This window comes from Melospiza georgiana, chromosome Z, assembly GCF_028018845.1.
Source record: "Melospiza georgiana isolate bMelGeo1 chromosome Z, bMelGeo1.pri, whole genome shotgun sequence".
NCBI classification, from domain to species: domain Eukaryota; kingdom Metazoa; phylum Chordata; class Aves; order Passeriformes; family Passerellidae; genus Melospiza; species Melospiza georgiana.
Window position 1 is genome coordinate 52937762 of NC_080465.1, and position 25310 is coordinate 52963071.

A 25310-nucleotide genomic window follows, 5' to 3' on the forward strand; every position below is an offset into this window, starting at 1 on the left:
TGAACTGTCTTGATAAACCCTGCCCTGGTCATCACTGCCTGGCCTGAGCAGCCAAACCCACTGATTGCGGGCACTTTGCCTTTCAGGGATACCCCGGCCTGCTGCCCTTCTGGCTGAGTTCCAGAGCTGCTTTGCTGCCAGGAGTAGAAAATTGCAAAATTTTTGGTTCCCCAAAATCACAGAATCATAGGCTGGTTTGAGTTGAAAGGGATCTTTCAAGGCTACCTTGTCCAACTGCCCCACAGTAAGCAGGGCCATATTCAATTAGAACAGCTTGCTTGGAGCCTTGGATAACTCCACGGATGGTTGAACACTTTCACGGAGGGGGCATCCACCACCCTCTGGAAAACATTCTGCTCACTTTCTGATTTTCCACTTTCTTTGTTAAAACCTTCTCTCTGTAGTCTGTTCTGAGCTTGGGTGGAGCTAATGGGATGGAAAGGCAAGTCCCAAGAGCCTGGCTCCTTCTGAAGAGGCATCAGTGAGAATAACAGTAGGGCAGAGAAGAAGCTGAGTGTACTTTATGCAAAAATAAAAACAAATTACATTGATTATGCCCAGATATGATGTGCAAATATAACTCTGTCAATCCCTTATCCCTCCTGCACCATGTTTCAGCCTAAGTAGGGGACTCAGCAATTTGGCCACATAGGCATTCCATTGAAACTAAAACATTACAATTTTAAACCAAGAGTACTCAGGCAATATTGCTAGAGGCTAGCACTCACCAAGAACAGCCACTGCCATCCACAATTACCTGCAGTGGAGAGGGTAAAGTGCAATTCACTGCAGTGTCCTTTCCAAGCCTGAGTTAGCTGCTTGCCCCATAAATGATCCAGTGGGTTCTGGTCAGGGTCAGATACCTTGGGTAAGTGTTTTTGCTGAAGAGGTTGATACAAAACAGCACAGTCAAGCACTTCTGACCTCTGCAATATCAGAAAATAAACCATCTTTATTGGTTTCCCAGCTTGAAGAGCTGCAAGGTTTTCACTGCAAATCTTCCAGCCCCAGACTGAATAATTTCTTTCCAGGACACCTTTGTTTTGAAATGCAGTTTAGAATAAGCAAAGTGCTCATCCACTGCCAGAGAGAGAGAGAGATGGAAAGAGCTAGCATTGAGTTCTGCCACAGGAAATATAATTTCCCAGTGTAAGATTACTAAAAAATGGTGAGTAGGAAGATGGATCTCAAAACAAATCTATAGAAAAATTAACTTCAGTGGGCAGGAGTGGCAGGTGGATATGAATCAGGCACAGCTAAAGAGGTAATGACCAAAATGGATGATGGATATCCCACCAATTTAAAGGCTATACTGATCAGTATTTCACCTACATATATTCCCATTTTGGCATCATTACTCTTGGTGAACAGGTGCAGCATGTCACAGACCAAATTTATCAAATCGGCATAGAAGAATACAAAGCCTTACTCTTGCTGTCAAAAGGCAATTGCTTTGGTAAATAGTCCATTTGAATGACTACCCACTGAGAAGTTGAGACTTTTTCAAAAAATGAATAATCTGCTTCTCTGTTGAACGCTGTCCGCTCTTCAGTGAATCTGCAGAATACTACTGTGACTGAGTGCAGGGAGTAAAGTTACAGAGAGTTTTGGGCTGTACAGGAGTAAATGATACAAACCAACATACAGGTAAGTCCAAGACTAATTCCCTTGCTTCTTGCTGTAACAGTGGGGAACCTGTACTTTGGAGAGTGTTTGCTGCTTGGCTGTTAAGTTTAATAAATTTCTCCCAACTAAGAAATCACACATTCTAAAATCTGCAAGTTCTTGGCCAAAAGGAATGGATGAAAAAGGGGGGATGCATGTGGGAGATACATTAAAAGTGAGGCAACTCAGGAAAATGAAGATCTAGACTTAGCAGAGCTTACCCACAAATGGCACAGACTTGCAAGTGGTATTCTGCTTCTGCTCACTTTCTGATTGCATAAGGGTCTTTCAGTGACTTTTTAGATTCACAGAATCCTAGAACACTGTGGTTTTGAAGAGACCTTACAGACCATCTAGTTTGAACCCCCTGTCCTGGGCAGGGATACCAACCACCAGACCAGGTTCTTCCAAGCCCTGTCCCACCTAGTCCTGGACACTTTCAGGGGTGGGGTATCCACAGCTTCTCTAGGCAACTTCTGTCAGGGCCTCACCACCTAAATGTTTCAATTCTTCCTTTTATCTCCTCTCAACCTACCTCTTTCAGTCTAAACACTTATTTGTTACTCCATCTCTTGTCCAAGTCCCTCTTCAGCTCTCTTGGATCCCAGTTAGGAACTGGAAGGGGCTCTAAGGTCTCCCTGGAGCCTTCTCTTCTCCAGGTGAACACCCCCAGCTCTCCCAGCCTGGGTCCAGAGCAGAGGCCCTCTGATCACCTTTGTGATCTCCTCTGGATTTCTTCCAACAGTGCCATGTCCCTCTTATGCTGAGGATCCTGGAGCTGGATGCAGCTCTGCAGGTGGGGTCTCACCAGAGGGAACAGAGGTGCACAATCACCTCCCTTGACCTTCTGCCACACTTTTAGTGATGCAGCCCAGGACATCTTTGGCTTTCTAGGCTGCCAGAGCACATTGCCAGGGCATCCTGAGCTTCTAATCCATCAACGCCCCAAGTCCTTCTCCCCAGGGCTGCTCTCGATCTGTTCTGTACTTGTGCCCTGCCTGTATCTGTGCTTGGCATTGCCCCAGCCCAGGTGCAGGACCTTGCACTTGGCCTTGTTGGACTCCATGAACTGAGTCCTTAATTTCAGACAACTGAACCAACTTGTTGGACTTTAGTTTCTGAACAAAAAACTCAGTTGTGGATGTTGAATTAGTGCAACTGAAGATGGAATAAGGACTATGGTCAGACAACCAGCCTGGGAGCAGCTACACCTGCCCTTTTTTCTTCACAGGGATGTTATACTAAAAGAATTAATTATGTTAAAGCACAACATGTCCTCCATCTGTCACGCCATGCTTAAGGCCTCCCATAAATCCTGTGGTTAAAACCTATTCAATAGTGGAAAAAAAAAAAAATCAAAGGAATTCCATGGGACTATTCACAGGGCAAAATCTGAACTTTATTTTCAGACTGGAGCAGATTTTTGCCCCACCTCCTCTCCCTTTGTTGGTAGGCCCTGAGGAATCTTGTGTTGATCATGCACCTCTCTTGGTAACATTTTGAACAAGGACCCCCATATATGTACATCTATTTATAATTTTTATAGGCAGGTAGTACTCAGGTTCTAATACTTCTGCAGCCCAGTGTATCATCGCGTGCCCCTCCCAGGGGATCTAAGCACCTCGGTCCACAGACTTCAGAAGGAACCGCATGTTCTGAGAGTAAACTAGTACTAGATAAAATTGTACTTTTGACTGGAATTTATTCTATGACTAAGAATAGAGAGCATACAGCCCCAGATGAATGCTGTGGGGTAAGACATGATCAGAGGAAGCTCCTTTTGTCACATCACTAGGGATTTATTAGGAAAGTAAGTTTTCTCTGCTGTAAGAGTTTTCAGTTTTAAGCAATGTTGAGGTAATTTATAGCATTACCACCTTGTAATTTCCTGAGATTTAATTCAAAAGACTTGTTAAAAAGTAGAGGAACAAGAAGTCATTGAAGAAACTGCTATTTTAAGAAGACAATTTCCTTTTTAGATGATAATACAATCTTCAGATAAGCTAAATCAGAAAGAGAAGCGAATATACACTTCTATTTAAGTTTGCTTTCTTGTGTTGAATTAATCACATAAAAAAAGAAAGAAAAAATGAGTAAGTTGGATAAAAATAAATTGAATTTTCTTCTATGAATGTCTGATGTTAAAATATAATTTATTTCCTATTGACACAACTGTAATGAAAAAGTAAAGAATGTAGTAAGATCTGCAGAAATACCCCAACAAATTATATACTAAAAATGCCAAATAAAGATTTGCTTTGTCGTATCTCAAAAAAATGCTACCTTTGTAGTGATTTAGTTAGCTGCCAGAGGTTTGCAGCTGATCATTGAAAAGTGGGAGTCAGAGTCCAGGAAACTGAGGTTCTCTTTGATAGGAGAATGCTGCCATTTCCTCAGGGAACACCATGTGTGTGTTTGGCATTTGGCTGAATGGTCTGAGAAGGAGACAGCAGAGTTCTAACTGTTCTGTACCTGTGAGAAGACATAACCTATCCCTTCTGGAAGACCTTCAGCTAAAAGAGTATGCTATAAGCTTCACACATTGCTGGTGCTTTTGATTCTTCAATACTTTATCTTTTTTTTCACTTGACAGTCTAGGGAACTTGAGGAAAAACTGCTGTTCTGGTAAGAGTTATCTTTTCCTCATAAAGAATGGTGTAACTCCTGTGAGGTGGTACATCCATGAAGATTTACTTCCATTTCTCATAGAACTACATGAAGTGAGACCTACTTCCCCTCTCTTCTTGGCATGGTGTCTTAGCAGACCATTTCTAGCCTGAAATCCTATCTTTGGTACAGGTAGCTGCCACCCATGTTTGGAAGTGGTCAGGATGTATTAAAATTCGGGATGTCCTGAGCTCCCCCTCTCTCTGTGGATCGTGGTACATACACAGTTGAATGGAATCAGAATTAGACAGGTTTGCTATGAAATATACCAGATCACGATTTTTACTGCCCTCCTCATGCCCTGCTTGTGTCCAGAGGAGCTCCCTGGTGCCCACTCAGCAGCACAATCTCACTGACGCGCTCCTCCCGCTCTGCTCTGACTGCTGCCTGGGTCAGCAGCTCTTGCCTTTGATGCCTCCTCCTTCCCTTCAGCTGCCATCCACCCCTGCCAAGTGGGCATGCCATTAGGAAAGAGGGGAGATAATTGTCAGCTTGCACAAAGCCTCACTTAGGTGACCCGAGTTCATTGCTTACCTCCGTGACGGCGAAGCTTCGTTTTCCACAGGGAACAACCTTGTACCACTTGTCGTGCAGAACATCCATGAAGCCGTGGGATTTGTACTGGCTAATCAGGTCAGAGATGTTTGAGGTGAGCGGAGAGTTGGGGGGAAGACCAATGCCATATCCTAGAAGGGAGAACAGTGCAATCATCTCTCTCTTTCTTGTTTGGTTTTTGCTGATGTATGTTCATTTCAGCATGGAAGAGCGAGCTGGCAATCTCTTTCAGCCAGCCAGCTCAAACCTGGCTTACTGTGGTCTGAGAATGCTGAGACAAGACCTTTTTTTGGTGCAAAATAAAGTCGCCCAATACAAACAGAATAAGCAAATTCAACATTATTATGGCCACACAAGAAATATCTAAAATTGGAGATTCAAAAACTTAAAATGGAGACAATGGATTAATAAATATTTTCTCTAGAAACACAGACCTTTTCATGCCCTTGTCATGGATTGTTTCAGCAATGCAAAAGGGCCTCAATGTTACATAAATCATTCTGTGATCCCCTTGGATTGTTAGAGCAGTGGATGTGACTGTGGTGTCAGATGTGACATTTTCTTTCTATGCATTTTCTGATGAGGAGCTGTACGCACATCAATATATACAGGAGCCATCTTCATTTTTATCAAACAGCAATTTAAAACCCTGGGGCTATGTTTTCAGTTCGCGCACTTCTGCTGTTGCAGTGACAGGGGTTTTCAGACACTAATAAATGCAGTTTTTAGCCACTGTGCTATCTTTCACCATGTTAAAGTGTGGGTAAAGGACTTAGTGCAAGTGAAAATGAATTCAGTAACTCTGAATGTGGTACTTTTACCAGAATCTGGGGTTTGATTTAAGAAATTCGAAACAAATACAATTGATCCCTTGAAGACATGCAGTTGCATGCCAATTGCCTGCAGAGATTAATTTCTAGTCCACTGTGGATTTTTGTTTTTCAGTTCAGAATTCAGAATTTCAGATTGTCTCCTTAAAGAAACCCACAACAACACAGGAAGAAAGAAAAAGCCCTCACAGAGAGGGGCTGAATTTTCCAGGACAGTGGCTCACTTTTTTATGAGTGATGAGGTGATAACTGTTCCTACAATACTTCTCCCTTGCTGCTGAGTTTTTGCATTGCGCCTGTAATTCCACCTGAATAAACTTGCTCACATCAAAGGATTTGTTTCAGAGTTAGCACAGCTAGAACTTATAAATATCACATTTTCAGCATACTTTTTTTGTAATTGGGTGAAATGAAGGAAGTCCACTCAACCAAAATCGTACAGTTCAGTGTCTATTTGTTTGTTTCTTTTTCTATATTGAAATCTAATCTACTTGAATTGAAACTGTGGAAGCTTCTGGTTTTATTTCAGCAGAATTGACCTTTTTGAAAGGGATTTATCAGGTTTCTGAAGGAGGTTGTTTTACATTGTGATGGGACCAGCTGGGGCTATTGCCCTTGGAGGGGAGGAAAGTGGAAGCACCGGTCCTTTGCACTGTCCATTTATCACAAAAGTGGTTTCTAAAGTCTGCTGCCCATGTGCTCATCCATGCTGGAAGCAGCTTCACACCAACCTTGCTTCCAGGCTGCCTTCTGAGATGTCCTTGCTAATTTCTCAAGGCTGCAGGAGGCCAAGCACCAGGGGAGGCTCCCTTCTCAATTAACTATAGATTCAGTGGGAATCTTGAGCTCACCTTTAAAATGAGAACAGTATTTGCCTGTTGCAGATGAGAGTGAAACTGCAGAACCACATTGTGAACATGTTAGAACTGGGTTTTGAACACATGTCAACAAAGAGAACTGGCAGAAAAGAAGCCTCATTTCAGGGGCCTCTTTTTTCATGGTGAGCAGGGAAATGGACTCTGCCTCCTACTTGTCTGGAGACACACTGCCTGGGCACTTGGAATAATTTCTGTATAGAGCATGGCAACAGATCATAGAATCACAGTATGGTTTGGGTTGGAAGGGACCTTAAAGAACATCTCATTCCAATGCCTGCCATGGGGGATCTTCCATTAGGCCAAATTGCTCAAAGCTCCACTTAACCCGGCCTGGAAACAGGTGGTAAAAGTGATAGGAGATCTCAAAAAAAAAAAAAAAAAAAAAAAAAAAAAAAAAAAAAACCACCAGAAGAAAAGGCTGGAGCTTTTGTTCTGCTCAGTCACTGAGGATTTTGTCATAATCCTCAAGGGGTCCTCAGTTTCGCCTCCATATTTTCACTGAGAATACCACAGCACAACAAAGCAAATTCAGCACATGAGGAACAGAGTGGTGTGTTATAAAACAGGTTATTACCTTCAATGGCAAAGGGTTTTCCCACAGTTAGGAGCTTGCAGTCAGCATCTATTGACACTTCATAATCTAAGAGTGCTTTATCCATGATGAAGGCATCAAGTTTTTCTGGATCATGCCTGTATTCAACACCAAAGTCAGAAACACAGTCACTTCACTGTCTAAGTGACACAGAGCATTTTCTATGCAGTTTTCTGGAAAATTACTGTATGAAAACAGGGACTAATATTAGCACATCTGCACTTAAATTGAAAACTGATTTGTATTTTGAAGGACAGAATTGTTTGAAATGCAAACTTTGTGCATTAAAAGCAGTCAGTGTGTTCAGGACTTGTTTTGCTCCCACAAAATACTATTGTTCTGAAAGACAAAAATCACTACAAAATGTTGGACTTTGACTCAATTGAAAGTGGCACAAGGCTTTAGTGGAGAAGATCAAAAATTGCTAAAAAGTACTGTTGCTATATTATTTTCTTTGTGATGTTAAACTTGGGGGATATTATAGCAAAAACCCAGAGGGATAACTTATTCAAAGGTATTTCTCCTCCTTTCTCCTTGAATATGAAGTAAATTATTTCCTTCACCCAAGGAGGGAAATCTATATTTTCCTTGTGTTTTCTTCATGAACACAATGACTGAATTTTGCTAAAATAATAATATCTGAACAGCAGGTTTGGATAAAAATAACAGCTGCAATGCCTGATCTCATCTGACCCCAGGACTGCACCCTCCCTTCCTGTCCCCTTAAAAGTCTGGGTGTTCTCTTGATGTGATTACTTCATTGATTTCAATCCATTTACTCCACTTTGACCCAAGAACTGCCATGGGTCTTGATTATCAACAGGATGGATCTGGGGAAAAATATATGAAGAGGAAACAACAGGAAAAAACTTCTGGTGAAAAGTTCTCAGGCCATGTGCCAGGCAACTTTTAAGATAAAATGAATGAATGATTTCAGGCTTATTACCACCTCCCATGTTTCCTGGAGGAGTTGTGTGACTCCCAGACTGTTAAGCACAAATGTCTCTGAGGCACACTGACACCATAGTGCTCTTATTACTTCATTAGTAATTAATTTATTATTACTTTTATTACTTTTTACCAGTCTAGTGTTTCTTCTATTAATTTAATGATAAATTAAGGTTCCTCTCTGAGAACCTCCTTTCCTCCTACCACACTGAGGAACCTCATTGGCAGCTTTTGCTTGGACTGGATGTCTTTTTCTGAATGTTTCTCACTGCCTGATGAAGGGCTCCCAAGCTCAGGAACTTGCCAGGAGTTTATACACTGCCCTGGCCTGATGGCACTCCCACATCCAGGAGGTCATTCCTCTACATCACCATTCAAGGTGATGGTCTACACTGCGTTTTTCCTCAGTTCTCCTTGTAGACAAAAACAAAGGCTACAAGAAGCAGCTGGGATACACTTATGTCTTTTCAAGCAGAGCACAGATCATCAATACTTTTCTTCATGCCAGACAAAGCAGTATCATGGCACAAGCAATACTACAGAGTACCACCAACAGAAGCAAAGCTGATGATTTTTACCCTCTATGGACAAATGCAGAAATAAGAACAAGACCTGCCATACAGGTTGACTAAAGAGGTGGTGAGGGTTTTAATACCATAAATGGATATTAATCCTTTGAACTCCCATGTTTTGTGGGACCCTCAACACTGGGAAGGAGAAGATCAGAGGGACATGGCATCCATGGAGTGGTGATATTTTCTACATCTGTCTCTCTGTCACTGTCTCTCTCACTCTCTCTCTCTCTTGCACACATTTACTGTTAAATAAAATCCCTACTATTGACTTTGGCCTCATTTTCCCTTACTCCAAGCATCTCCTTTTACAATTTTAATAACCAGATCATAACAAGCAGCCAGTGGGGCAGGCGTGGTGCTGTTTGCAGGGTCTCACTTCAGGTAGGCCACGCCGTCGGTGGTGGCAGGGACGTTGTAGCGCCGCATGTACTCGTGCATCTCAGGGAAGCTCTGCCTCACGTAGTCCTCCGCGCTGCTCTCCCGCACCGTGCCGAACCGGAACCCTTGGGACGGGTGGTGGAGCTGAGGGGAGCACAGGAGAAGGTTAGCAGAGCCATTTGCCTCCCATCACATGTGGTGTCTCGGCCCTAGTGCGCTGATAGTTCCTCAGAAATCTTCGGTGTGGACTTGCCCCTCTGGGTGTTTTTCTGCAGGCAGCTTCCCCCCAGGAAAAGCCTGGAAAGACTTACCAGGTGGCTAAATAGCCTGTCTGTCCACACGCAGGGTTTTCTTCAAATACTGAAAATAATCCCCATGAAACACCTTGAATACCCACGTGTAGGTGTTTATTGGGATTGTCTCTAGAACAGACAATGTTTCAGGAACTGAAACTTTATGCAAAGCCTCTGGGCTAGCTACAATCCACCTTCTGGGCTCTGGGTACCCAGCAAAGGACACACAGCCTAGATTTGTTTTTTCAGAATGTTTTACTTTGTCGTTAGGGGTGAAATTTAGCCTGCTGCAGAAGGCTGTTCATTTCTAGAAGTCTACCCACCATATCACAGTTTTGGCTGCCATTGCTCACAGACAAACTGAGGACTGAAAGGTCACAAAAAAGACTCCCCTGGCAGTGAGGAGGGAGAATTCCCCTTTGCATGGCCCAGGCTGCAACCATGGATATACACACAAACACAGTCTTTTGCAGTTCTGTGCCCTTCTCTGAACCAACTCCACAGTCTGCAGCCACAAGGAGGCCAGTTTGGGTTTCACAGACCCGTCTTCCTGAAGTTTCTGTTTGCCTTTGGAGCATTTAGAGACTGCTGGGGGAAGTCTCAAGCTGCCATGGAGAAATTAGGCAGCATCTTCCACTACGCCAAGCACTTCCCTGAACTGGCCAAGTGCTGCCAAGGCACACTAATTTAAAAGCCTTCAGCAATCCACCAGCCTCTGACAGGCCAAGCTTTCAGAGCACACGAAGGCAAACAGAGCTAAGGCTGAAGCAGTCATGCTGTATTTGCTTCCCAGGAAGCTCATGGACATCACAGCAGCTTGCAAAGATGATCTCACCACAGCCATGCTCTGCTTGGCAAAGACCAAGCAAAGAAGCATTCTGCCAGTCCATCTGGCCTCTGCACTACCATCTAAGCAGAACAGAGTGCAGGGCAGCACAAAGCCATAAAAAGACCTTTCTCAGTCTTCTCTTCGACGACCCCATGGTTAAGAGTGTCTGTAGTTTTTTTAAGAATGGCAGAGGTAGGATGCAAACTCACTGTCACCCAGTTTAGTCTGAAAAGGAACAGAAAAAGGTCTTTTGAATGGTGTTTCTGCTGTCATGGAAGCTATGAACATTCTGTATTTCTGGTAATTTTTACCTGAAATTGAAAATTAAAGTGGGCAGGTGTTTACCATCTTGTGGTCTGCTGATCTGGTCCCTGTATTGCAACCCAGGAATGAGACCGGCCACTAATTCCAAGTCTGTGAGTATAGCCAAGAGTCCTGTTTTTTTTTTTTTTTTGGTGGGTTTGCTTTTAGTCTGGGTTGTTTTTTATATATATATATATATATTTTATTTTTTTTTTAATGTTTTCTGGTTTTCTGGTGTAGATGGCTGTGGGACAAGCAATGCAGGGTGTGCCTCCATCTGGAGCTGGCCATAGTGCTGTGCCAGAAGGACTGTGGGCACAGAGGGAAATGTTCTTGCCTGGGAGTGTGGCAGCAGCATTCAGGTGCCAGAAGACATAAATAACAGGAGCTGGGCTGTGACAATACATCATGGAGACTTCCAGCACAATGCTGCCAGCCCCAGGCTTGAGACATTGAAGATGACCTGCTTAAAGAAGGAACTTGGAGTGAGGTTCATGCACTCTCTATCCCAAGAAGATCATCTCCACAGTCAGAACTATTTTTGTAGGTTTTATTTCTTTTCAGTTTCAGTGAAGAGACTGAAAACCCCATTAAGACCCAACACTGAACCACATTGGCATTTTCCAAGTCAACTTAGGTGCTTGTTGTGAAGTTAGTGGCCCACCTAGTGATGCCAACTGCAGTGCAACATCTGATCTGCAGATAAAGTCTTCACTGGAACACATCTCTCACTCAGACTCTCACCAATGTCTGCATTTGGCTAAACTTTTAAGTCTGAATGAGAAAGGCTGGTACAAAACCAGTAAACTGCACCTCCATGCAATTTTCTATCCTAAACCCTTTACTGAGGACTGCCCACGCTTTGCTTTGTGTTGGGCATGCCGTCAAATTTCACCCCAAATGATGACAACACCAGATTATTCATTAGATCAGAAGTCCATCTGGCTTAATAGCTTGTCTCTAGCAACACCATATGCCTGGTGGGAAGACTTGGGAAGTCTGTACAAGGGAATTGTTCAGCCATCCCTTGTATCCAGGGCTCTACCTGCTTCTGGTAATCTCTGCTTTTTCGTAAGAATCATTATGTGTCTGCAGCTTTGTATTTGATCAACTCCTTCTATGAAGGATAAATGTTAACACATTTTAACCCTCTATGTCTTTCAAGGACTTCTCTTTTCTTCTTATTGCTGTTCACCCACAGGAAGAAAAGGTCTGCTTGCAGCTCTGTGGATTGACAGTGCAAAATGCTGCCAAAAGCACTTCACTGATGATTTGTTAAGAGTGCTAAGGGTTACTTGCTTCAACAGAAGATAGAAACTTCAGAATGGAAACAAGACTCATCACTTGTCATTGCTGCTTTCTTACCTTCTGTAGCCCTCTCCTGGGAAGATTATGTGACAAGATGGAAACCACAAATATCTGTGTCCTGACAGGATAGGTAAATACCATAGTCTTGCTCTGAATATTGCCTTATTAGTGGTCTCTTTTTTCTGATCTTTTCTGTTTCTCATGCTCTCTATCTTTCGTCTTATGTTTTGAAAGCCCTACACTGAAAGATTCTTTCTGTTTTCTATAAACCAGCAATGGAATGTTAATGCCTAGGGCTTCAGAGAAATCATAAAGTCTGAAAAATCAGCATTTGAAGAATCAAGAATGGATTTATGTATTTTTTTTTATTCATAATTCAGGGGAGGCAGTTACTTGCATTTATACCAGTAAAAGACCAGCTTACTGGAAGAAATAACTGTTGAAATCAGAGTAATTTCTGCTATGTGGATTCTCTATTTCTGTGTATATACCGTGTTTTTCAATTCAGCATTCAGTGTCAGAGGTGAATAACCACCACAAAGCAGGTACAGAGCACTAGGAAATGCTGACACTTTTGTATCCAGAGTGCCTGGAGGTTTGCTGGTGACTCAAGCACAATTAAAAATAAATCAATGCAATAGCTGCAGATCCATCTGCAGACATGAGTTTTCTTGGCATTTGGCTTAGACAGCCTTACAAAGTCCCTCCAGATTCGGACATCTGTGGCTGTAAGAAATGGAAAGAACAAGGTTTGTTCAGACCTGGATGAGGCTCTGAGGTAACAGTGAAGTGGGGTTTATGCACCCTCTCTCCCGAGAAAATCATCACCACAATTGTCCTGGCTTGACAATTCATTTAACAAGATGTGAGGATTGTTATGGGTACAGATATTACAAAATAACAGAATGTCAAATAAGGATATCTAAATTTCTTTGACTATCAGATCATTGAATCACAGAATCATTAAGGCTTAAAAGACCCTAAAGATCAGACCCCCCAACCACTAAGCAACACTGCTGAGCCCATCACTAAAACACATCCCCAAGAGCCACATCTACAGGTCTTTTAAATTCCTGTACAGATCATGACTTCACCACTTTCCTGAGCAGCCTGTTCCAATGCCCAACAACCCTTTTGGTGAAAAAATTTTCCCTGGATCTCTCTTCTGAAGACCCATTAGCATTTATCAAGCGACCAGCCCTTTGAGTGTTATCTGGCAAGGCCACTGCAGCCAATTGCAGCTGGCTGTAAGTCTCAGCAGGGAAACACCAACAGCCTGGGCAGTCCAACAGCATGGGGTAAGATTGTGTCAATTGAGTAGCTATGATAAAACCTATTAACTGCTAATGTATTTTAATACTTTATTTGTTATAAGCTAAAAGGGGTTAAAAACTTATTTAGTGCTGCTGGTTAGTGGCTCACCAAAAAAGGGGTGACAGCCCCAGCATCTAATAGTATAGCTTTTGCATCTCAAATACTGGAGATCATGGATTTCCTATCAGCGAACTGTTTATACCTGAAGCAATGGTGTATACCATGAGGGGCCGTTCTTTAGGTGCGCCCCAAAGTTTAGAACCAGCTCCACACTCTACTGTAAGGGAGCCGTTGCACATGAAGTTGTGATGACGCACATGGTGATATCCCATTTGGACCTGGTTTAGTATTTGGGGCAGACTCAAGAGATGAGTGAGACATGGAGCCAGAGGGGCCTGAGCACTTGAGCACTGAGTGCTTGGATTTTACAGGTTCAGAGCTGTGGAATGTCAAGACCAGAGGATCTTGCTGTACAGGACAGGGACGGATGGCTCAGGAGAATGTTCCATCTTCTGTGAAGGCAGCAATCTTGAGAGGAAAGACTAGGACATGCTGCTGGGAAGTAGAGGATGAAGATGCAGGAGAAAGGCTAAAGAGCTGTGATTTCTGGAAGTGGTGTCCCTGTGAACACTGCTGTCCCTGTGACTTCTCAGGACAGTATGTATTGTAGGACACATGGATTGTGCCCAGCATTTCCAAGAAGGAGTCTCACTGCTGAAGAAAATGTATCATGGGTAAGGAAACAAACAAGAGGCACTCTGTAAGAAAAAAAAGGGAAATGTGAATGCTGCCAAGCACTGAAGAGGTGAAATGGCTGTTGGGTCCCTTGAGACAGGGAGGCCACGAGGTATTTAAGAAAACACCAGAGCTTTACAGTACATCCAACTTGTCTGACAGTGCCAGGACAAGCTTTGCAACTTCTCAGAGTCTTCTGTGCCTTGCATAACATGGTGCTCCCAGACAAATGATGTTTGTGCTTCTTGCTGCTGAAAGCAAACACTGCAGTTACCAGTTCCCTCAGCTTGGCCCCTTACATCCAGATCTCCTTGGTTTCTGTCTGCTGTTGTTAAAACATCTGCTGTGTGGGAAGTGGAGAACTTGTTTTATTTGGGGAGATGTTGAGATGAATTGGGCATCTGCATACATCTATGGCTTGGGGTGCCAATTATGCATGAAAACACCAACATGATAAACATCAATGTGATGAAACCACAGCAGCAGAAACAGGAAAACACAATCCTGAATGACAGGGGTTTTGCATAACTTGGCACATTCCATTTTATGCAATGCATTGCCATTGCACTCAATGCTGTCAGCTGGAGAGAACACCTAGATGCCAACTTGAAAGGAAACAGGCCCAGAAATCCCCAGTGCAGGTTGGGATTTAAAACTGAAAATGCAGCAGTTAACCTTGGCACATTCAAGGCTGTGGAACTGTGGGGTTTTGAGATCTTTCTAGCAGGTTCTGGCTTTTCTATGACTTTTCAGTGCTGCAAAACCATATTATTTACCTCAAGCATATTTCCCCCCTTGGTGCTCTGGTTTAGTTTAGTATCATTTTGAGGTTTACATCTCATTCAGTTGCCATTTCTTTTTGCAGTAAGAGCCCAGGTACAGAAAATTATGGTCTCAGGTCCACAAAAGTAGGCAGTACAATATTGCCTGCTGATCCCATGGAGGTTGAGCTTGCTGGCACCTGTGAGGAGACAAGGAACATCTAAACAGGGCAGCTACTGGGAAGGGAAATTGTGGCTATTTTCTACAAGCATCGATGTAACTGAAACCTAGAAAATTAATTGATGGGCTGCTGCCTTACTGAGTCTGGCTGAGAAGAGTTCTGTGAAATGGGATTGGAGGAAAAATGCTTTGGGAACTCCATTTCTAATCATGATCTCAACTCACGAAAAGCATTTCATCATTCATTCTGTTGGCCTCTTCAATGCCCAAATTCAACTCTATGAACTATTTTTTTGCTGGAAATGAGAAAAAGGCAACTCAGTACGTAGCTGAGGGCAGTGCCAGAGACCACTCACTTCAGTGACAGAGATAATGTGAATTTAGCTTTTACCACTACCCATAAAGGTGCTTTTTAATTTAAATAGGGTATAGAAATGAAAAACATGGCTGAAAGCACTTTCCTAACTTTTATAACAACTTCTGAGGAAAAACTATGGTGCCAAAGGTTTTAGTAGCTCACTTCCACAACAGTGCTGGTTACCTGTTGTAACACCAAGTGCAGTGTTTAATGGGCACCTTGTGTATCAGCAGAATTGCCAGCATGATCTCTGCCAGGCAACTGCTTCAGAATCTTAAAAATCTGCTCAGTTTCAGTTCCTAATCACTAGAGAAAGAAAACATTAGTTAAAGGACTGATGTGGTTTTAGAAATCTGCTGTTTCACAATGATATGTCTGTCTCTCACACATAAAGCAATTGTATTTTACTTCACCTTATGTAACCCACACATTTAGGCATTTCCCAGCCACCAATAGATTTCCCAAAGCCCAGTGAGAAAATATAAGCAATTGGAAGTGATAAGCCAAATTTCAGGGGAAAGTGAACAAAACAAATGAAATAATAGTAATAAAAAAAATCCCAACCACAAACCAATATTAAACTATTCATGGGCTTTCCCTTCGTATCTGCAGGAGTTTTTGAAAACCATCTACTGAAACTAACTAGTGAATATTTATGGGGTGCAGAGGGAGATGAAAGAAAATTATTCACAGTGAAGCACATGAATTTCAGATTTTAGCAGATGAAAATTCACAGCTCAACTTCTGGAAGTGGAGGTTTTGATCAGGAACTGTCCTATGTGTTCAGGCTTCGGAAGCTGGGAGGTTCCCAGGCCCTCCAGGAGAGGGTGTTTGCAGAATACATTTGAATCAACGCTTTCGCTTCTCTGCTGTGAAAAGTGTCGGTGGAGCTGATTCTTTCCTTGTCAGGATAATGACAGATTTCCTTAAAATTCTGTCACTTTGAATCCAGCTCAGAGAGGTCATTAGTTGCCATAAAACCTGACAGCTGCACTGAAGTCAATGAGCAGCTTCAATCTGGACACAAGTGCAGAGTCCACTGCTGACAGTTTATTCTTTTCACTGCAACAAGGGAATATGTGAAAGGAAACTGCGACTTAGGTCTCTGCTCAAAAATGTGAATCTTTGTGTTAATGGTCCCTGTGTGAGCACTGATAATTAAATGTAAGATCTGCTCTGCTCCTTTGTGTGTTGGAAAAGCTGTTCAGCTAAGGGATGAGACTGGGGACTCAGGTCTGTGGTAAATTTCTGAGGGCTGCCCTTATGATTCAGGTGCTGGGCAGTGCAAAAAGCTCTGTAAGAAGAGCACTCTGGAGAATATGAGCTTGCAGGTGTGTTTATCCCTCTTTCTTAATAGCATTCTAAGAGTTTTCTGGACAGAGGGATCTCTAAGCTGTGATTTATTCTGTGAGAGCTGAGTGCTGTAAGGTAGAAAGTGTAAAATATTATAAGAAAAATGAGTAGACTGAGGGAAAAGAAGGGATGTAGCTCCCAAAAGGCTTCCAATCACTGCTTCCAATTCCACTTCATCAGAAAGCAGCTGTAAAGATGTTCCAGATGGAGTCACTTCATCCAGCATGTTCTCCTGCTTGCTCCCTGTAAAACGTGGCTAATGCACTGTCAGGCAGGTGAAATCCTTTTCAAATCACAAGCAAGTGAAGAAGAGCTGTGTGGCTGAGAACGTGTTCAAGCTAGCAAAGAGATACCAAAGAAGATTTCTGGTTGGAGAATTCCTCTTGTCCTTCCATCCTGAGTCTCCAGCCTCTAGATGAAAAGCTATCACAGATTTCTACAAAAATCTGAGGGCAGAAGGAGGAAATCTAATGTGGCAGCAATTTTAAGTAGGTAGTTTACCATCTTCAAAACCATTGTCTTTAAAATCATTTTCCTTACAAATTTCTTCTGCTCCAGCTGTTGCTGGTTGAAGGTCAGTCCTCCCACCCCCTGGCCATGTGGCAACTGTCCCCTGGGTGCCAGGGCTGGAAACAGTCCTCTGCCTAAACCTGTAAGGCAGGAATAGTTCTCTGTGCTTTCCAGGAAAGGAACAAACAATGGGTTTGTGTTGTAAAGGGGTTGTGAGTAACCAGGATGCAGAGGTTTCCAATTGTAGGTGGTAGAACTACCTGCACTGCCCTCATTTCTACAACACACACTATTTGCTATTTGCTTTGGATTCAAGAGCATCAAATAAAGGTTAATCAGAGGGAGTCCTGTGTTATGGACAGATCCAGCATGGGAACAGAAGGGGATTTTTTTTTTTCTTGGAATCAGTGAGGAATGTGTTAAGCATGAAGTGTAAATGAAAAATTATGGCCATAATTGGATACCCTGGCTTCTTGCACAGTGAAATATAGACATTAGTATTTGACTTCACCTGGTGTTCAATCAAATCTTAATGCACTCAATGAAAACCACTATTTCTTACAGAGGACTTGGACAGTTGTCATCCCTGAAATCCAGTGGACCAGGCAGGACTTCTGCTCCAGGAGGGTGAGCCAGACTAGCACTCTGGCCTCTGTAGATCACCATGGCCGTGACTTTTGTGAACAGAAATAAACATTCTCCATGCTGCTAAGTCAGCTACGCAATGACCTTCCACCTCTCAGGTGGCAGGATCAGCTTGTGCACCTTCACTGTTCTCTGCTACTTTTTGCCAGTTACTTCACTAACTTCTTGTAATTCTCCACTTGCATTATTTCTTGCAAGGGTCTGAACCCCACCTATGATGCAGGTGCTATTTCTGGTGGTGGGCTCACTTTCCTTTTTTTCAAAATATATTATGACATTAAGGTATTTAGGTATTTAGCTTGAGAATGAGAAACTGACCCCCACACAGATGGGAAAATGCTAAAACAGATTAATTCCTTCTGGTGCTCGAAGAACAACCTTCATGACCTGCACCACACGGAATGAAGACAGCAGGATCTCCTCTCTTCCACACCTACCCTTAAATTCTTTGTCTGAAACAATGAGGGGAGGTGAGGAGTGGCCAGGGCAGCCGGTGATAGTGAGGCAATGTGTGTAGGTAAAGACCTCAAGCAGTAAGGGTTAATATGCAAAGATAACAAAAAGATAATTGTTGGCAAGAAGGCATAAAAAAACGTGTTTAGTTGGGAAAGGAAACTTCATTTGCAGAACACTGCAGGTATTGTCTGATAAAATGGGTATCAGAACGAAGTAGATCTGAGCTGGACAGATTCTGAACCTCCAAAGCTGTAACTTTAACAAGAAATCTTTAATGAGGTGATGGGGAAGTTAAACAAGTCAAGTGTTCACCACCACAAATTGCATGGGGAAGCTAAAGAAGTCAAGATTGCACATCCATAAATTGTATGTGCCTTTCATTCCTGTATGAGACAGCTTTGCAATTCTTTGTTCTGGCTGGAGCTTGATTCTCAATTTTGCCTTTGTCTGAGAGTTTTTCACTTTCCTCTCTGTGACACTGAAAGTCTTTTTGAGTTCAAATCCTTCACTGACTCATTAATACTCAGAAAAGCACCATGTATTAATTAGCAGGCTGTGATGCTGTGAATCATGACCTTCCTGTGCCCAGTAATTCCTTCACAGAAAAACATGTTCTGTAGTTTCTTCTTTTAGTTGTAAAAAGAACCCTGCGGTCCTGTACAAATACTAAACCCCATGGGCAGCAATAAGATTTTTAAAATTCCACTGAAATTGTAACTTGATTTTTTGCTATACTATTTAATGCATTTAATGCATATTTAAATAAATGTTACTTTATTATCTATTTAACACATAGCAGTTCAAGTGGTGCCCCTTATAATGATTCATCTCAGGCTGCTGACTGCAGCTGAAAGACCACAGCAGTAATTTCCATTAGTGTAATTCCTACAAAAATTCATTTTTCAGGAAGAAAATTTACCAATAAACACACAACAGTTCTGGCCTCACTCTAAAAATTGCTGAACTCGATGGAAAATATCATTAAAAGAAGGAGTATTTGAATCATGCCTCTAATGAGGGACCACACATAGAGTGGCTTGACCTTTCTTTTCCTGTGATTTGGTGTTGCTAAAGCTCATCTGCAGTTACTTGCCAGTTTTGTTTCTGGACAGTTTTAATACAAATAACACAAAGTATTCAACTGATATAATAAGGGCCATAGGGCCTCTAAATTAACTGAGATGTTCATAAATCAGAAATGAGAGCTTGCACCCTCATATTTTGTATATCTAGAAACAAATATCTGGGTGGTTGCACATACTGAATTCCTGATTAACAAAACCTCAGAAATACCTTGCCTGGATCACTCAGAGTACTTAGTTTTGTAATAAAAATGTGGCCACCTCATAAGAGCAAGTCTTCAGGCACTGAACTAGGAGAAGATCAGAGATTTCTGGAGGCTAATCCCAATGCATACCAAGGCTGTTTGGAGGACTTGCTGGGTGGAGCTTGCCAGAGTGACTGTAGGTGTCTGGTTATTGGGGCACATTGCGTTTTTTTGTGAGTTTTGGAAACACCATCATTCATGGCAGAGAGAAGGAGGCACTTCCAGGGAATGGTTTAGGTGATGTTGTCCTGAAGCCAATTCCTTAAGAGCAGTCTACCTGTACAAAATATAACTGTAAAGGTATAGTAGACTAATAATATCTTATCTCTTCTTTGTGGGCATGTAAAGTTAGGAGACACAACGCAGTGAAATTGCTGGTGATGGGACCCAAAGAAGTAGCCCTTTTTTTTTTAAAATGAAACTAAATACGTTCAATATTTTATGTCAAAATATAATAGAGAAAGGAACTTTGCCACTGCCAAGAGGTGTTTTCGAAGGTAAAGTGTGCAGAGTAGTAAAAACATAACCAGAGCAAATGGCTACTTAAGTGTGTAGTAAAGATGGAAAGAAAAATTGTCAGCTGTGACTAAAGTCACAACAGGTGGATAGCACCCAAAACCCTCACTAAATTGTTGAAAGAACACTTTTTGCAGAAAGGAAGGCTAGGTGTTGGACTACCTTATGGAAAATCTGCCCAGCTCCTCTCCCTTCTGCTGCTGTTTCCTTCCATTGTGGCATGTTTGAAATATTTCTTCTGCACTATGGGCTTCCAGAATTCTCTTGCCTCGAATAACCTGAACTATCCAGCACACTCAGGACATCAAGGTGCATCTCCACTCTGTGTTCTTGCATGAAAAACCCAAAAGCCATTCAGGTCCCTTTGCCACCAAAAGAACTCCACTCTCTGGGGGATCCTGCAGAATCACCTGCCATGAGCTGCCCAGCAGAGTAAAATATCTTCTTTCTAGGGCTTACACATGGCTTACCAAAGAGTAAAATATATATAAATGAACAACTTGGTGGAGGGTATCCCTCCCCATGGCAGCTGGGGGGAACCAGGTGGTTTTTAATACCTCTTCCAACACAAACCATTCCGTAATTCTGTGATCAGACCATCCCCAAGGCAGGCTCCTGCTCTGCAAGCCCAGAGGAGGAATATCTGAACCTTGGAAAGAACTCAGCTCTGGTTGAGCACCTGGCTTCCAGGCACTCTGACAAAGAATAATGGTATAATATTTTTGTGCAACCTAAGAGGTGACATTAGGAGAAAAAGTGAAATGAGCCTGTGTGATTCAGATGAGAGAAGAGATAAAAGTAGAGGAAATGATACAAATACAATGTTTTTTCTCTATGTCCTCTGTCTGTAGACAGCTTTCAAACTTCTTTGCCATATACTGTAGAGAGTTTCTTAAGAAGGATTCAGGACATGGATGCATATTCCATCTGGGCAGCCAGCACATGAATCCTGTAGCTATCCTGTCTCCTTGTCCTCAGACAGGAGGCTGAACATGTTCCAGTGGACACAAAAGCTGTATTTGCCAGTTTCCACTGGCAAGAGATGATGTCTAAAACCTGTACAGTTAGAAAATGAGGGGGGAGGGGGCAGCTCTGGCCCCAAGCCACCCATTTTCTTAGAAGAATTAGATTTTAAGGTGTGAGAACATTGCTTCAAGACCTCAACAACCAATGGGCTCCTGTTGTACCTCCTAGGAAAGGGGGTAGCCACCTTTGATGGACACTGTAGGAGTGTGGCTTTAGTGACCTGCCCTGGTTAAGACTCTTACACAGAAAATACAGGGCAAGTTCCCCAAATTCAAGACACATTCCAGTAAATGAATTCTCACTCCTCACACTGCTTTCCTTCTGCTCTGGTTCCTGTCTCACTGGCTGTTCCTCCTTTCAGCAGCTTGATGATATTTCTATATTCTCTTCTATATCATTAGTGCATTTAAAGGTCCAACTGAGATAGCTCTAATTCTGTCCTTCCTGACTGTTCACAACCTTAGATGGGATTTGCCATTTATGGCTGACAGCCTGAAGAAATTACATGTCTTACATCACCTCCAGAAAGCTGCTCCTCTATTTTGGGCTTTGTTTCTTAAATAAATTTCAAAAGCACAGTACAAAGGGCACATGCATACTGAAAGCAGCAGAAGGATGTTTAGAAGTATATTTAAATTAAAAAGGTTATTTCTCTCTCCTGCTGCCTTCTTTTTGAAATGAGTCTCCACCAGTAAAGAGGTAAATATATCTGGGAAGAAAATCCCAAGCATAACATCTTTTAGTCACATAAAAAATGCTTTAAGTAACCAACTAAAGTGATGCCTGTAAATGTGTGACTGCTGTGGCCCAAATATTTCCTAAACCTAAGCTTTAATTCTTAGAGAGAACTTTGAGTAGCCATAGCTCAGGCTTTCATGTGAGCAAGGTTAAACCAGTGCACTTTCTATTACAACTACTCTTTCAGACTAAGACTTTGGGGGCAAATGCATGAATGACACACACAAAACTACTCTGCAGCTCATGCAATGGCAGGCAATCTTCTTCTTTCCTAAAATCTGTGTAGTCTTATTCCTATGATGGGAGGTGGTAACTACTCAGAGGCTTAGATTTATTCCGTAAAGCAGGGAAGTGCTTTCCTAGGAAAGGCTAGTAATCCCACTGAGGTAATGGAATCACTGAGGCTACTAACCAGGAGTCATCAGTGTTTCTGTTCTGGACTAAGATCTGTGTCTGCAGCACCTGACATGCTTTAATGTTCGGCACTAAGCTTCAACAGCACAGATTTAGAATAATTTGATTTTCCTTGGGGCTGCAGGAATTTCCCTACACCTGTTTTAAAAACACTGCATGTGGTCACAGGAGTGATGCTGAAAAACAGGATGTAATCTGATACAATTTGATGGATGAGGAGATGCCCATGCAAAGAGTAGAAGACTAAACTCATTTTCAAACCAACGTTGTGGCTTCACACAACGGTGTAACAGAGATATCCCTGGAGCTGGGGAAATTCAGCTGAAAGCTCTCATCTGCTTCTTCAGAATGCTTTGAGGAAATCATATATAATGGACTTCTATGCCTTGTATTGATGAAGATATTAATGCAATATTTGTGATATTTTTTGTTGGGAGGGGAATGGCAGATTATTAGAAGCAATTTGCTTTAAGCCATAAATCAATTTTAGAGCACCTTGTGTGAGCCACAAAACTGTTGTTCTTTGTTTATAACATTTTTTGGTAGAAATCATCTAGTTAACACTGCAGAGAGTGAGTCAGTCACTGCACTTGCACAGTTAAAACTGTCTGGTCATCAGCCTGACTGTGAGGTTCCACTAATGGAACAGATGGGGCCTGGCCTTTGCTGTCTGGAGGGGCATATGTACCATTTGTCCACACAGTTTACAAAAGCAAGATGTATGCCCTGTTCTTGTGTTATTAAAGTTACTTTTTTATAGTGGAACAATCTGTCAGTTCAGTCCCTTGAGACAAACACATGGTGGATGGTTTCTGTACCAGTAGTTATGTCATGTGTATAAAACTGGGTAATACAATCACACCTTCACTGCAGGAAGTGCCACATGAGCAAGGGAAATCTGCTGCTGCCATCGTGTCCCCTGGAGTGACTGCTGGGTGCAGAGGATGCTCAGGTGTCACCTGCAGCCATCTCTCTAAAAGCCATTCTGCTCCTCGTTTTCCTGATCACTACTTAGTGACAAATAAATTAAGAGTAGTCTTAGAAAAGGACTGGACTAAAATTCCAACTGAAGCCCTCTTGGGAAGGGGGAGAGAGCAGGCGGAGGAAGTTCTGGGAAATCTGAGCTCTTTGCAGATGGATTGTCTACAGCATGCTCATCTCCTCCCATGATGGCTCCCCAGCAGAAACTGCACTGCAAATCAAATGCCTGACTACTTGTAAAGTGAATTCCTCTGTTTTAAAGCATAAGGTAGGATTTTAAAAAATATTTCAGTTCTGCTATGTTTCATTTAGCATTCATGGGGAATTTTGCCAGCACTGCCTTTGCCAGCAGCATTATGACCAGTGAAATACTTGAAAAATCCTACCTAGAGAGGATCAATGGTTTTGTCTCATTCTGTGCAGTTGTTTTGTTTGAATAGATTTTAGGATGGCCTGAGTCATCCAATTGATTTAAACAAGTCCCATCAAAGAGAACTTGGAACTGAACTCAAATCCTTAATCTTCATGTAGAACCAACTATTCTTCTCTGCAGTGGATAGTACCAGAATAGTTCATCTTTCTCCTCACCTTCAATCTTTTAAATCCTTCCCCCTACATTCTTATGGGTGTTTCAAGGTCCTATCTCACTGAACTTTCCTCCTGAAATGCCACAGGTTGTAAGTAATTGCAACCACAGTTTTCCACAAAGATTACTTTCTGATTTTGTTAGAAACCATAAATTATGCAGCAGTGAATTTTGAATGGAGAAAAGAAAAGGCTGAGTTAATAAAAACAGACATGCTTTACCTTTGGGTCATGTATTCCAGAAAGTTCTTCATAGATCTTCTCTCCCACCATGACAGCAGCTAGGTTGGCTGTGTATGTCGACAGGCAAAACAAGCAGAAAATAGCCCAGAGATTCATTAAAAACCTTCCAGTCCAGCACTTTGGGGGTTTGATGGCAGCTGTTCTTCCAAACAGGATCGCATAGCAGACATTGAGGGCAGAGGAGAAGGAGAACACTTTGTTCCTGTTCCTTCCCCTAGGGGTCATTCCAAAAGGACTTTTCCACTCATACAAGGTGAGGAATACAGCTGTGATGTGAAGAGCAACAAATATCCCCAGCCACATAGTCCAGTGAAGTGGCCACATAAAGGCTCCAATAGGAGCTGCAGTGTCTTTGGTCCTCACCAAAATCCCCAAGCTGGTTGAAAAGAAAGGGCTGGTGAAATCAATCACTTGGCTTCGGGCAGTGTTGATGCTGAATGATGTCACTGCCATGTGAGCTGTACCAGCAAGAAGGTCTCCCACCAGCCCAGTCCAGTGACCATTCTTCCAGGCACCATATTTGCCATCCCCAACAATGTACAAGTCAAAATCAAAATTCATATCCTCAGCCAGCTTCTCCAGCAGGTCAATACAGTAGCCATAGCAGCACTTCTTCAGCTCATTGGGCACGGTGTCATTGCCCCCTTGGAGGGTTTCAAATAGGTTGTCCAGCACACCTGAATCATTGGTCAGCGGGTCCAGGCACAGCTGCCCTGCTGGGCAGAGACCTTCATCATCTACATCCCTTGTGAAGACAAAGGGATGCTCAATCAGAGTCACCACCCTCAGGTGCAGCCGGGTGGGGTGCTGCATGTGACTTTTGTGTCTCTGTGCCTGTTCTGGCCATATCCCATAGTCCATGATGATCTTCCCTTCCTGCCAGCTCCCCAGGCGTGTCCACATCGGGTTTCCAACGGGGTCATGCTGCAGATTCCAGATGAAGAAATTATTTTCTGAGCTGACAATGGATGAGCCCTTCACCTTAATGTGGCCACTGAGACCATCAAAAGTTGTGTTGGCTAAAAACCTGTTGGAGAGAGAAAGCAGAGGAGTCAGAAGCAGACAAGTGAATGATGAATTTATGTTGAAGAGAGTAGACGGGGATGTTGCTGAACACCTGGACCATTAATAGCACGTAGATCCTGTGGTACAATGAACCAGCCACATAATTTATGACTAAATTATATGGGGATGCTCCCCTACTATCTAATGCAAATGAAAACTCCTTGGGAAAGATGTATTTTTTTACTTACTAGAAAAAATGAGTACAAGAACAGTAATTTTTTCAGTTACCTTTGCCTCACAAACTAATGAAACACAGGTTAGTTCTAAGCTGAACTCACCAG

At 42.5% G+C, this 25310-nt stretch overlaps 1 protein-coding gene across 1 annotated transcript in view; it reads right to left on the reverse strand.

The window, feature by feature from the left end:
• GRIN3A (glutamate ionotropic receptor NMDA type subunit 3A) overlaps window positions 1-25310 on the reverse strand; it is a 67712-nt gene that overhangs the window by 11637 nt on the left and 30765 nt on the right. Inside the window, exons 3-6 of the mRNA XM_058043541.1 lie at window positions 23944-24991; window positions 9087-9232; window positions 7170-7285; window positions 4867-5018 (exon numbers count right to left, since the gene is read on the reverse strand). Of these exons, the coding sequence (XP_057899524.1) occupies window positions 4867-5018; window positions 7170-7285; window positions 9087-9232; window positions 23944-24991 (1462 nt within the window). The remainder of the gene's footprint in view (window positions 1-4866; window positions 5019-7169; window positions 7286-9086; window positions 9233-23943; window positions 24992-25310) is intronic.